Source organism: Pyrus communis, chromosome 14 (genome assembly GCF_041283825.1).
Source record: "Pyrus communis isolate YQ-2024b chromosome 14, ASM4128382v1, whole genome shotgun sequence".
NCBI lineage: Eukaryota > Viridiplantae > Streptophyta > Magnoliopsida > Rosales > Rosaceae > Pyrus > Pyrus communis.
In genome coordinates, this window is record NC_142578.1 from 25331960 (window position 1) to 25346306 (window position 14347).

Genomic DNA, 14347 nt, shown 5'->3' on the forward strand with positions numbered 1-14347 from the left:
GAAAAGAAATGATACAATTAGGTAGCTAGTGAGGCTTTTAAAATAATAATAATAATTTTGTGTTTAATTTATTATAGATTAGTGTCATTCACACACTAATTTTTACTTTTTATACGCTCTTATTAATTTTTTTATCATTGATTTTTTTCTATTCATTTTATTGGATGGATGAAAATTAGAAATGATGCATAAGAAGTAAAAAGATGTGTGAACAACATCATCCTTACTATATTTTTCATAATTTTTATTTTGATTATTTTTTAGTTATGTTGACAAGATTAATTTGATATTATTATTATTTTTTGTTGACAAAAAGAGTTTTGTATTAAATAGTTTAGATTATTATTTTAATTACTATTTTTCTTTAATCTTTTATTCTTATTTTTTGTTGGTTTATGTAAAGAACACAATTAGCTGTTGGCTTGACGCTTTAAAACCCTTTAACGCCAGCCTCTCAGCTCCCAGCCTCAGCCATTCATAACCTCTGCAAAAAAAAAAAAACAGAGCAGAAAAAAAAATAGAAACAGAGCACTTCCACCACAAATTTCAAAACCCATCATTCCAAAAGCAAAAGCAAAAGAGAAAGAGATAAGAAAATATAGAGAATTTCACAAAAAGGGCTGGTTTTTGATTTTGTGAAGAGGAAGTAGAGGCGGTTGAAGAGAAGATGATGCAGACGGAACAGTCTCAGTCGGCGGCTCAGCCGCAGCAGCAGCAGCTGGTGGTGCAGAACTCCGCCGGAAGCCTCAGCTTCAACAGCAACATGTCGAAGGAGGACGAGGAGATGTCAAGGTCGGCGCTTTCCACTTTCAGAGCCAAAGAGGAGGAGATCGAGAGGAAGAAGATGGAGGTCAGAGAGAAGGTTCAGGCTCAGTTGGGTCGGGTTGAAGAGGAGACCAAGCGTTTGGCCACTATTCGTGAGGTTTGTGCTCTTTAAAACCCAAAAAACAAGGTTTTTGCTAATTAAACCATGATTTTTTTTTTTACTTTTTTTTTTTGGGTATTTTTAGGCTAAATTAAAGGGTTAAAAATGATTTTATGCAAAAGAAATTTGTGGGGTTTTAAGGGAATTTAACTTTCTGAAAATTCTGGGTGACAAAAGTTGGTGGAAAAAACTAGATCTCCAGAACAGGAAATTACATTAAATTGGGGTTTTTTCAGCAAAATTTTTTTTTTGGATTTTGGGTTTATGGGTTTACAAGGGTGTGAATTTAATGTGGCTATGAACACTTTGATGGAAGTAATTCCATTTTTTTTTACCAATTTCCACAAAGTGTATCAAATTATTTATTTGTCTCATCTAACAGAGTGAATCTGGGGTTCTCTCCGCAACAAAATCTGAAATTTATCTGAGAATTTTCAACAACGAAGGTTAAAATTTTTGAAATGGCAAAAACAGATTCTGTTGTCTCTCAAAACCCTCAAATTTGTCAAATAGTCAGGTTTTATTTAGTCATTTGTTTATGTCAGCGACAACAATATAAGTCCAAGGACGCCTTGTTGAAAATATCTGTATCCCATGTGCTTCGTATTCTGTTGGTTAAACTGGAAATATAGCCGTTGAATCGGTTGCTAGTAATTAGTAGATGTTTAATGGAGAAGTCGTAGTAAAAAGTTTTTGCAAGTTTGTTTTAACTCTTTAATTTCCCCTTTTGTCTTAAATTACGGAACTTCCAGGAGCTTGAAGGGCTTGCAGATCCGATGAGAAAGGAAGTTTCACAAGTTCGTAAGAAGATCGATTCGATTAACAAAGAGTTAAAGCCACTAGGGCATACCTGCCAGAAGAAGGTAACACATCTTGGATTTTATAATAACCACATTTTGGTGTTAATGTTTACAGCTATGTATATGCAATTGTGCGTCGATTGGTGCGTGTTCGTGATGAATTTTGGGTTCGTAACTTGTCACAGGAAAAGGAATACAGAGATGCACTCGAGGCTTTCAATGAAAAGAACAGGGAAAAAGTGCAGCTTATCACAAAGCTAATGGAGGTTAGTTTGATGAACTGTTTTTACTTGTCGTAGCTACGGTTGTAGCTCTTGGACGGGTTGAACTTGAACCCCGTCTGACCAGTTCGGAGTTAGAGTGAGCACAGCTGAGCTGAGCCTGCTTTGACAGATCACCAGTCTTAAAATTTGGGTTAGGAGCTCAGCCCGTCCATACTCTTGCAACCGATACTAGTTATAATGTTCTTATACTTCGATTTACTAAAAGCATACCAAGTGTTGTTTGTAAAATTTCAACGTTTTGAGATTGTTTTGTTGTTGCGTTACATTTGATGCAGCTGGTTACCGAAAGTGAGAAGTTGAGGATGAAGAAGCTGGAGGAGCTGAGCAAGAACGTAGATTTGTTACAGTGAAGAAACTGTGGCCTATGCGGGTAACTGATGATCCTGATTAGGCTTGTGTGATGATGTATTTAAGGTGACTTTTTTCAATGTTTACATATATGGGTGGTGATTGGCTTTCGGTGTAATTTCTAAGTTGGTTTGTTTCATTAATTAGTGTTTGGTAATAACATTTTTAGCTGATTTAGGCAGGAAATACCCTCTTAAATTTAAACAGGTTTGTAACTAAAAGCATCCGGCCTTGCATTTTCCTTGCCATTTTTCCATGTATCCAAACACTGCGTAACGTCTCTTCTAGACTACTTCCTAGTGTAATGTGGGGTTCTTTAATTTTCTTTGAATTTTTTTCTCATTCATTGTTTTAGTTTTGAATGGTTTTCAAGGGCCATACTATTTCTGTAATAATGTAAAGTTTATTGAGTGATTTTGGGATCAAAATACAGTACATTTCGCTCGCAAAGTCTTCCAAAGAAACGAGGGATTATCGTCGGATACAGAACGTAGGGATGTGGTATACTGATCCTCATGTTATAATACGTGGAATTATGATGAATATTGTATTCGTCTACTCATATTATAACGCATGTATTGGTGATGCTATTTTATAGATGATTAGTCTTTGGTTGTGTTTTTTATTTTGTTACTAGTTGGTTGAAAGAGTGCATTTAGCTCACGATCTTTCAAGCATTGCCACTACATTAATTATAGTTTGATGAGTTTACGTTTTGAGATTTAACTGGCGTACATATCATATCACATTCATCAGGCAACAATTTACGTTATGGTAATGTGTGTAAAAAACCACATTGCGCGGAAAAACTAGGGCTTGAAGACAACTCTATAATGCACTGATGTATCACATAACTTGATATACATTGTTGTATTTTGATATTTTTTACCGTCAAAATATCAATGCATCTCATACACCGATGTAGAAATTCTCAAATGGAAGCTTCTCGCAAATAACCTAACGGTTAGATTCATGTCAACCTGCATGGACCTCGTCCCAGAAATACAAGCATAGGTTGAAGCATCTGAGGAGTGGAAATGACATCACTTTTTCAACTTTTGTCATCGCTGTAATCATGAAGATGGCTGCAATTTCTGGAACGAGCAGGTCCTACTTACACGTATCCGGTTTTGTTTTTGCTTTTAAGGTCAAAAGCTGGTTCAAGAAAAAGAAAATTTTCATCTGCTTTAGCACTTGCTAATTGTTAATTGGGTTAAATTTAGCAGAAAACAAGGGACTCAAAACATATTTTTTTAAATGAAATGACTCGTTTAAAAGTGTTTTTAAAATTATTAAAATTTGTTTTAAAGATAATGTTTTTCGGTTTCAAAATATTAAAGTACTTTCTGTAAAAAGTATCAGTTAATTGGGTTACACTTTTACTAAGAATTGATTCCAAAAATATTTTTACTAAACACATTTTAAAATCAGTTGTGTTTTTCAAGAAAGCACTTGAAGTTCATTTTTCAGGATTCACTTACACTTTTACTAATGATTAGTTCCAAAAACATTTTCATCAAAAACACTTTTAGTCATTTTATATTATTTTCAAACGAGCCCTAGTATTTATAAGACTAATTGTGTTTTTACACGACTTTATGTTCATTTTTTGCACATAAATATTTACATGTTACAAATGTAATCTGTCACTTTTTCATGTAATGCACCATGTAAAAAGAGAGACGAACATATAAGTGTATACACCCATGTATGTTCGTGCAAGTTTTCTAGGATTCTGCTCATCAAAGTTTCACAAGTTTGTAAACGCTTTAGGAGACCAGCTAGCAACTTTGATCATCTTAGATATTAGGTATAAGTGTACTTTTGAAATGTTGGTTTGTCGGATTAGGAAATACATTAAATTAATACAATTATTTTCATAAGCTATGCACAAAAATAATCATCCGATAATGCCAAATCTTAATTGTCACGCAATAATACGAACTTTATTTCATAAGTCAACCAAAATTTTCGGCAAGAAAACTAAATAATTGGATAACAAAGATAGATTACAACTGTCTGGTTATATGATACAAGATAAGATTCTAGTTAATACTAACAATAATGTCGTATTAGAAGTAAGCTGCGGCGGATTCTAAATTTTTTTTTGGGCGTACATAAAAGCTTAACATGGTGTTCTTGCTAAGTATCTTGGCAGGTGGGTCTTATTGATGATAGTACCCGCGGGATTAAGGAAGTTGGGTTGAAAAAAAAATTGAGTGATGTGTGTGAATGTGGGTGAAATGAGTTTGAAAAGGAGGTGAAAAGACAAAAATGATTGGTGCTTTTTAGCAGATAAGGCGATTTATAGCCGCGCACCATTCTGCCTTTCCTAACTACCGAAGGGTAAAAATTGATCCAGTATGAAAATTTTAGGAGTTTGAGTGGTCAGTGCGCAACCTTGCCTTTGAATGAGTCCGCCTAATTGGTGAGTATTTGCGTGTGCCGATTATATAGCGAATACAATAATTTTTCGTTAAGCAATCGTTATCCACAAGCACACGTTGTATGCATAATTATTTGTATGAAGGGTCTCAATCCTTTTGTATCAAACTATCAATCCACCATTAATACACAACATGTAGGTAGGGTTTGACAACTTGATATGGTCCACAGCATTCTCCTTATTGTATAAGCAAGAGGGTGTTAGTTATTTATATAGTTCAAGCAGATGGAGCACGCTAAGTTAGCCGTCGCTATACACCAAAATAGATGGTTCACCTAACTCGAAAAAGATAAAACCAAAAACTAGTTAGTTGACCACATGATTATGGCGTATGTAAAATAAGTACCAAAAGCATAAGTTACGTAACGTGTTTTCATGAGAGGGGACAACATTGTTGTTTCATTGTCACCATAACACAGAATGGTATGCCACATATCATTTATAATTGTATAATACCTTATATTGTATTGTACCGTGTTTTAATCACACTAAAAAATCTCTCCCAATGTAGAATTTCCAGATTATTCCTTGTCTGCAAAGATGTACACATCCTTTTTCTCCCCCCATTGGACTTTTCTTGATGAGGGCTTGTTTGGTATTGTTTGGGCTTCGGACTGGATTGACAAGCATTGTACCCTAAGTAAATGGGGCTATAGGTGGGCTAATAAGGAAATTGAATGGGCCTAATTAAAAAACATAAGGGCAAAACGAAATGAAGGAAACATTCAAGTATTCAGGTGGATTGAGTCCATTGGGTTACAAGTGGGTATTTAGGTTTACGTCTTGGTGAGAGATCTTAAATTTGATTTTTATAAATAGCAAGTTCGATACATGATTCATTGTGTGACTTAACCAAGTTCCCACACTCCAACATCGTTGTGGTATTTCTTTTCACAATTTTAAATTCAAAATTATTTAAGTTTTATTTTCCATTATATTTCAGAAAGATGGTCGAGTATTTTAACCAGGAGGATCATAATACTCCTACTAATACTATGATTACTTGTGCAAAAAGAAACCACAATTCTTGTGTAAAACTAATTTTAGTTGGAATAGTACATGGATATATCATGATCATAACTATATATATAAAGGAAAAGTACTTGACAGCAATATATATATCTCACAATTAAGCAAAAGCTTTTCACATCTCTCTCCGTCTCGTACATACAATACAAGCTTTTTCTGATCATCCAGTTGGAGATGTCGCCAGTCTTGGAACCTAGTTATACCGACGACGCCTATATACTTTGTGTGATGGTAGAAGATACATCAAAAGGTGTCCATCAAGACGATCAATCGCTTTCCAAGTGTTAAATGTTCCACATCGGTGGGTTCAAAGTAGTATCAGTGTCGTAAGAGTAGGGCAGGCCCGACGATCTAAAAATCCAACATGATATCAGAGCCAGGTTCGGGCACGTGCAAGCTAAAGGCTTGTCACCAGGAAGGGCTTAGAAACAAGCTTGGACTCTTAACATAGAGTTGGCCTCTGAGTTCCTAAAAAGACACTTCCGAAAAAAAAATTGAAAACAAGTTTAGACTCTATTGGAGCTAACCTCTGAGTTTCAATTACCGATGTGTGGATTTCCATATGTGAACCACTAAATGAGGTTACACGTGAGGGAGAGTGTTAAATGTCCCACATTGGTGGGTTCAAAGAAAGCCAATGGGTTTAAATAGAATTATCATACTCTAACTAATACCAAGGTCTTTTGTGGTAAAACCTTACACTTGACAGATTAGGCATGTGGTAAAGTTGGGGATAGTATCGGTGTCGTTAGAGTGGGGACAAGCCCGGCGATCTAAAAATCCAACAATCTGGAGGTCTCAATTACTTGGAATGTCAAGAGAAACTACTATTCATGTACCGACCTCAACAAAAGATTGCCAATCGAAGAACTCGATGAACTGCACATACATGATGGTACTTGCATACCATCAGAATTAGATTACTCATTACCAAAACTTTAGGCAGCGGGTTCTTTTATCGCATCATATATGAGAAAACATTATTCCCATCCATCCCCGGTGATCGGATGCACTGGATAGAACTCTTTAGGCGCCGCGGACGGAGTAAGATCAACACTAGTAGTAGGCCCAGTTGATATGTTTCATAAAATATGGGATTTTCTGAATGGCATGTGATGAGGCGATATTATACAATATATTTTACCCAAATCTTAGTTATTTTGGTAGAATTTTGATACTTTGTTATATATTTTCAATGTAGGACATTCGACTTACTTTGGAGCAAAAAGTAATCAAACGGATGAATTTTGGAGTGATTCCAATTCGAGAAATGCTTTTGACAATTCAAGTTTATTTTCAAGGTGTTTTCTATCCATGTTTTTAATAATATTTTGTTTTATGGTTGTTCGTAACTAATCTTTGTTTGCTAGGGCGATGCCTTGAACCTTAGAATGAATATGTAGTTTTTATTTAATTGCTAATGATATTATGCATGCATACTTTGAATTATTAATCACTGTGCTTTAAATTGTTTCTATATCTTAATGCTTAGCTACCATTAGGATGTTTAAATAAGTAATCAGATGCAATTCGGTTGGAATACCACCAGGGGATTGAGTATTGCTTCTTGTGATTAATAGTTGTAATTTCACCTAGGATGAATACCATATCTTAGGGGTTGCATGGTTTTTCAAAGGGTTTTCACAAAATATAATGAGTCATGCATGTTTATATTTAATCTGAATACCACAGATGAATTGCATGTTTGATATATGTTCTAGCTTGAATACCACGAGTAGAATATGCATTAGGAAGACCTAACCTTCAAAGTTGCATGGGTAATTCATAAGTAATTGGTAAATTTACATAGGATTGTTAAGAGGATGGCAGAACTCTAGGCTTTTACAATTTGGTTTTCAAAACGCTTTCTTTTGTTTTCTTTACTTTGTTAATATCTTGAATCATTTTAATTAAATTCGTTTTTATTATTTTTAAATTCAAAATCAACTTTTTCCAATCTTTGTTTTTAAATAATTAGCTAAGACTTTGGTTTTGTATAAATTGTTTTAAATACATTGCTTGAGCTGTTTATACTACAACTACTTTGTTCTCTTACAAGTATTTTTAAGTATTTTTATTCATACTTTTACTGGTGGTAAAAATTACTATCAGCATGGTTCTCTCAAGACGCAAGAAGTTAGGTATTATTGTCACAGTTGATAAGCAAATTACTCTCTCACAGGAACAATATGAAGCAAATGGCTCGGTCAACAGTAGAATGCGATACTTGAAGGACTTGAGATATGAATATTTTACGAGTACTTTTCTCGATTTTCTTCGTTGCTAACAATTATTTTATTTTCTGTAGTATTCTTCCTCCAAATGTCTTTTTGTTTTTAATTTTATTTTTTATAAGGATACTTTATATTTGTTCAAGATGCCTCCAAGGTCTCATCCAAGCTGGTAAAAACATAATCAGTTAGCCACCGATAATAACTTAACATCTCCATTTATACATTCAAAGAAGCACTATATTCGTTTAATTATCGATCTCATCGATTTCATAAATTTCATATTCATTTCCATCCATCAAATCTCTTTATGGAGAAATATAAGTCACTCAAGTAAATAAGAGCTAAGTCTAGAATCCAAACATACCTACACATGGACAAATGTCTAATAATTGACGTCCATAATATTCTAGTCTAAAGAGGATATATATCAATTATTCCTTTGTCTAGTGTGGAAATTTGATCAAGCATGACCTAAAATGAAGCCTCCACGATGTTTCTTGTAAGCAATATTATTTATGATACAATAACAAGAGCATAATTAGCACAAGAGATATGGATTAGAATGGATTTATTATATATATATATATATATATATGGAGTACATCCAAAAGTTAAGTTTAATTAATCATTTAATGAAATGTTTTGGTCGCATATTTGATCCATGCAGGCAAATATGCAGCCGCGACATGTTCATTTTTGTCGCATGACAATTGAACGGTCAATCGATCAATACACACACACACACATGAATAAATATGTACCGATATAATGAGAATCATAAATCTGTATGTACAGACATAAGGAGAATCCTATGTACATAATGTTTTAAACACATTAAATTATCCATATTCGTGAAACACCTCATGACTAGATGAAGAGAACCAACAATCCAAATTTAACCCGTAACTTTAGAGAGAGAGAGAGAGAGAGAGAGAGAGAGAGAGAGAGATAGATCTTTCTTTTTCTTGCTACGAAGATACGATGTCTCCCGTTAGAGCGACCAAAAATGAGGGTTTGCATGCATGCAAGTTCGTATACGTTTTTGGGCTTGGCTCGACTCCAAAACCACCATGTTCATCGACTGAGAAAAATGTGATTTGACATCGAGAAACAAGATCTTGATTTTTAGCTCGAGGTGGGTAAGATATTACGTTGTTACACTGTATACCATGAAATATACCTTTAACATACATAATTAAAGCAATTCTTCAGTATGTTTGCACGCATTACTAGCGGGTTTATGTCAATATTTTAGAGGCAAGGTCATTATATATACCAATGGGTCTGTTGAAACATTTCCCGCATAAAATTTTTGATGAAATTATTTTTTTTTTTATTATTTATGTTTGAATGGTTTTACTACTAATTGCATCAATGTCTTTTGTAACTAAGTTGAGAATACTATCAGTGTTGACTAGTAGTGGACCAAGACAGTCTTTCAAAATTTACATGGTACTAAAGAAGACTAATCCTCTAGGTCCGACTGAACCCGTATTGGAACCACAAATTGCAAACCTTGGAGCCCCCGAGTTTGGACACCCAAATCAAATCCTCAAATTCCAAATAAAAAGGGTTAGCAATGTGGAGTTGCGCCTTCACATGTGGCCCATTAGAGAGGGGTCATACATGAGGGAGCATGTTAAAGCATTTCTCACATTTAAAAATTAATGAAATTAAATCTCTTTTACAATGGTTCAACTACTAATAGCATCAAAATCTTTTGTATAGAACCTCACATCTGTTGGTTTTTGCAAGTGATTAAGTTAAAAACACTATGATGTTGCTTAATTAGTAGTGAGCCAATAGACTCTAAATTTGCATGGTATCACAGTGAACTAATCCTCTAGCCCGATTGAACCTTATTGGGACCACCAATTAAGAACCTTGAAGTCCCCAGTAGAGTTGCTTTAACATGTTGTCCATTAAAGATAAGTGACACGTAAGGAGGCGAGTTGAAACATATTCCATATTAGAAGCTTAATGAAATTAAATGCCCCCTTTATACAATGGTTGCACTTTGCCCGAATAAAAAAATATATTCTACTACTAGTTGCATTGAAATCTTTTGTAAAAACGTAAGACATTGTTTCGCATATGTGATTAGATTGACCCTCAACGTCTTTGTTCACAATTGGAATGGTTGTAATCAAATAGTGTCAGGGTCCTACTCTAATACTAGTAAAGAGCACTAAAAGTATATTCAAAGGAGATGTCAAATATAGTATGTCAAAATTTTATTTGATGACTGATGTAACAAATTGAATATAAGTGCTAAATTTTTTATTTTTTTTCCCTATGGATGTGTCAAATACTTATTTTATTATTTTATTGGATCTGGAGTTATATTAACTATTAAAAAATAATCAAAATTAGTTTTAGATTTTATTCTATTGGTTGTTAATGGGACCCATGCATTAAAATTTAAATTAAATATATTTGACTTCTTCTTTGTTTGCTGTCAAAAAAGGCAACTAGAAAGTAAGAAGTCAAATGATTCACATGCCACACCATATATGACATATCCATTGAAGAACACTAAAATGTCTTTTAATCCTATTTGGCATATTTGACATCTCTTTTAAAGATAGTCTAACGACTCATTATTAATGAGCACAATATTAGTATTGTTACCAAGTTAACCACGTTCTAGCTCGAGAGATATGAATTTTTATTGCTAATTACTTTGGTTCAATTAAAAGTTGAATCACTTACTATATACGAAAAAAGTTAGTAATCAAATGATATATGGTTAATATGATCAACTTGCATGACACTGGTAAAAACAAATCTTGAGAATGCAAATTGGGTATAGAAATAGGAAATATAGAGGTTTGTTGGTTCAAGAAAATTGAGATATAATTAATAATAATGCAATCATGGGAATCCTATGTAAAGAGTGCCACGTCGAGGAGGGCAAACCAAATGTCGTTTGACCTAATAGGAGAAGCTCCTCATACAGTCCACATCAAGGGACGGAGACAGAAATCCGACCGTATCTGACACGTGGACGGAGTTCCTCCACCGCGACCACACGTGCGAAATGGACGTCCCGGTGTTTGGCTGTATTACGTGGAGGCACTAGGTTGTGGAATTATGGGGGCCCCATGTGGATATAGAAAATATGTTAATGTCGATGACTCAAGACATAATGTTGAGACTTCTGACAAAATTTTGAAGGTCAATGACCTCTAATTTTAAGGACCAATAGTAACCCACGTTGCAACTTGGTACCAAGATGGGAAACCGGATCCCCTTTTATCCATATATATTGAGACTGCTGAGGATTTAGACCGTTGAAATTTAATCAAACGGTTGCAATTATTATAATTTTTAAAAAGTCTTCTGTTTGTAGCCGTTGAATCAAATTTCAACGGTCTAAATTACCTACTCAGCATACTTAATTTTATTGGATCCGGAGGAGATTCGATTCCGAATATGGATGAAGGACTATGCTATCAAAAGTTAAAAATAGAGTTTAAAATATATTAAAATGGATAATCCAAATGACTAAAGAAGTCCCATAAGAAGGGCAGGAAATTTACCTCATGAGATTCAATGTGTCATGTTATGCATGCGTGAACGACAGTTTCATCAAATTGAGTGTAGAAAATTGGATAATATTTGGCTATTACATGTGAGTAGTCATTCTTCTAATTTTTTTTTTTTATATATGATGAAGTAGTATTACTTATCGTACGATATCATAATTCAAACGATTTATTCTCTTTTTTTATCATCATTTAAAGATCATTTTTAGAAATTTATTTATTTATTTAATTTAGCTATCGTCTAGCCATTTATATGTGTCGAGCAAATAAACGGTTATGCTAATAAGTAATATTTTCATGATTAATTCCCATCTAATCTGACACAATAGCGAAGTCACTTTGGGGCCAATGGCTGCTCATGACCCCAACAGCTTCATAACCCCATGTATGTTTATTGGTAGATTTATCTTTGACCCCAATTAAGGAGAGACTGAACAACGTTGAATTACAACCTTCTTTCTCCAATTTTCTTTCTTTCTCATGTCTTTTCCTTTTTCATCTGTGCAACACAATGGTGCTCACCACATTCTCAACATAATGCTTTACTCAAAAAGTATTGGCAGTCCTTGACAATCTGTTAGCTTGGGCACATCTTTATAGATGCAAATGCTAGAAAAACACAGCAGTTATCAATGGATGTCATCACAACCTTTTGGCGAATGTTGGTATATTTTGATAGATGCCCAACAGATGCTCGACAGAATGGTGCCATGAAATTTTTTTTGGTCGAAATCATGACGCATTGTTTTGATAAATAATTTGTGAGCAAAAAGATTAAGCATCCACATGCCTTTTCTATTTATCAAGTAAAAACAAGGATTTGGTTGACATATAACATATATGCACCACTACGCTATCACTCCCACCAACCTTGAAAAATATAAATATTTAAACCCACGTTTTTGTTTCCGTTTTAGCTCGCCCATACCCTGTTTATCGATGGGTTGAGCATTGTTCAACCCAATTCTTATCGAGACTTTCGGTTCAAATTTGGTTGGTACAAAAGACTATAAGATTCAGAATAACACTAAATATGTATACATTCTCCATTTGATCAATTTTTTTTATTTTTATTTTTAAAAAGAGCTAATATGGTCTTGAAAGAAGAACACACAATCAACCATGGACAAAACTCTGGATTTCAACCACCAATATGACAATGGACATAATCGGCACAACATGACATATCTAACGAAAGTATACTTGACAACTTAAACTCGCTATAATAAGAACACAAAACTCATCACAAAACTTGCATAAATTGAGACGGCATGCAAATAATGCAATGTAAATTTCTGGACTTACTACAAAGACAATACTTAACAAAAATTTAAATATTCTCTATTTTTTTATTTTTAGGTTAAATGTTCTCTTGCTTGATGGTATGCTGTCATAATATCAAACTACTCGTTCACTTAATTCAAATTTCTCGAGTCCAAATCATTTTTAAATACCTACATGTCCCCTATAAATTCGACAATGTGTATAAAGTAATATGAATCCCACGTATATTTTAACTTTAGCTACCTTCAACCAATAATGGAAGTTGCTAGTTAATTTATGGGTTGTGAGTTGCGTGAGTGGCAGCGAGAGGACAATCCACGACACTAGGGCACTTGCAGGGATTTTATTGGGAAGGAAACCCATGCATCTTCCCTAACGTAACTTTTTGAAAATATTTAAAATATATACGTTCTACAATGCTTGTTTTACACTGCAAAATCATGTGATGATCCAACTGTTTATCTAATTAATTAGTTCAAATTAATCAGACTTGCGAAGAAACTGCATCGCAAGATGTTCTTGTGGTATAGAATAGTAAAATAATTTCAAAAAAACACTATGACGATTTGCACCATATCTCATACGTACAAATAAATTCAACAGTATTCACAAATTTAAACTATATTTTAGGTGCAAACAAATCCAATAGTTGTTCAAAATTGTGAATAAGAATTTAGGCGAATAAGTTCCACGATTTTTCACTAATTTAAACTGCTTGGCGATAAAACGTCAATCCGCAAGTCCAACAGTGAATTTAATTGACTGGTATTGTTTATCTAGCTGCCAGCAAATGGCTAGTCACCATATCCCGAAAAAAGAAAGCGCTATTTGAGCTGCATCTTCACATATGTAAGGAAATATGTAATTATTATCGATGATCTAACTGGACAGCACTGAGGATAATCAAACTGGATTGCTAATTATACACTCGAGCTTTTTCATCAGACAGACAGCTAGAGAGGAATCTATATATATATATAGTGATGACTGATAAGTGAGAGCTTTCGGCAAAAGGATAAAAACTGCAATCATTTCCTCGCATGCAAGTCCGGAATCCAGATTAGGTTCTTCACCAGAACACAATTATCTTTCACACCTTTTGGCTATGTCAATCTAATTAATCTTGACCCACTTGTACAAGAATTAGTGCAATGATTAAATTATCAATGAATCAAATAATTAAGGAGAATATTATATGAAACATGTTCATGTAGCAGAAGATTCTTGCTACATAAAGTAAAGATATAAAATACGAAGGTGGGAGTCGTGGGACAAATACTTTTGGTAAATTAATAAATTAAACTTAAAGATAACTGCGTTGTAAATTGTAATTAATTATGCTATATGTACATGGAGTATTGGCTTATTAAGATTGACCAGTTCCTCTACTCCCAATGAATTGAAGTGTAATATGAATTTAAATATTTAGGATATAAAGACGAGAGAGAT

General features: G+C 34.0%; 1 protein-coding gene across 2 annotated transcripts; it reads left to right on the top strand.

Annotated features, from left to right (window-relative positions):
- Window positions 1-429: 429 nt before the first annotated feature.
- On the top strand, window positions 430-2688 carry LOC137712699 (uncharacterized). Of its 2 annotated transcripts, none has more exons than XM_068451833.2 (4): window positions 430-922; window positions 1678-1788; window positions 1911-1991; window positions 2285-2688. In XM_068451833.2, the coding sequence occupies exons 1-4, from the start codon at window positions 668-670 to the stop codon at window positions 2357-2359; spliced, it is 522 nt and encodes a 173-aa protein (XP_068307934.1). In that variant the 5' UTR covers window positions 430-667; the 3' UTR covers window positions 2360-2688. The 2 variants fall into 2 exon arrangements, with proteins under 2 accessions (XP_068307934.1, XP_088540795.1); XM_088684669.1 differs by having other exon boundaries at window positions 441-922; window positions 2276-2688.
- The last annotated feature ends 11659 nt before the right edge of the window (window positions 2689-14347 follow it).

What these genes read in the sequence shown, in the direction of transcription:
- LOC137712699 (XM_088684669.1), top strand. Translation starts at nt 668, where the DNA reads ATGATGCAGACGGAACAGTCTCAGTCGGCGGCTCAGCCGCAGCAGCAG. An exon ending in GGCATACCTGCCAGAAGAAG is followed by an intron (nt 1,789 to 1,910) that starts GTAACACATCTT and finishes AACTTGTCACAG; the next exon opens with GAAAAGGAATACAGAGATGC. An exon ending in TTATCACAAAGCTAATGGAG is followed by an intron (nt 1,992 to 2,275) that starts GTTAGTTTGATG and finishes GTTGCGTTACAT; the next exon opens with TTGATGCAGCTGGTTACCGA.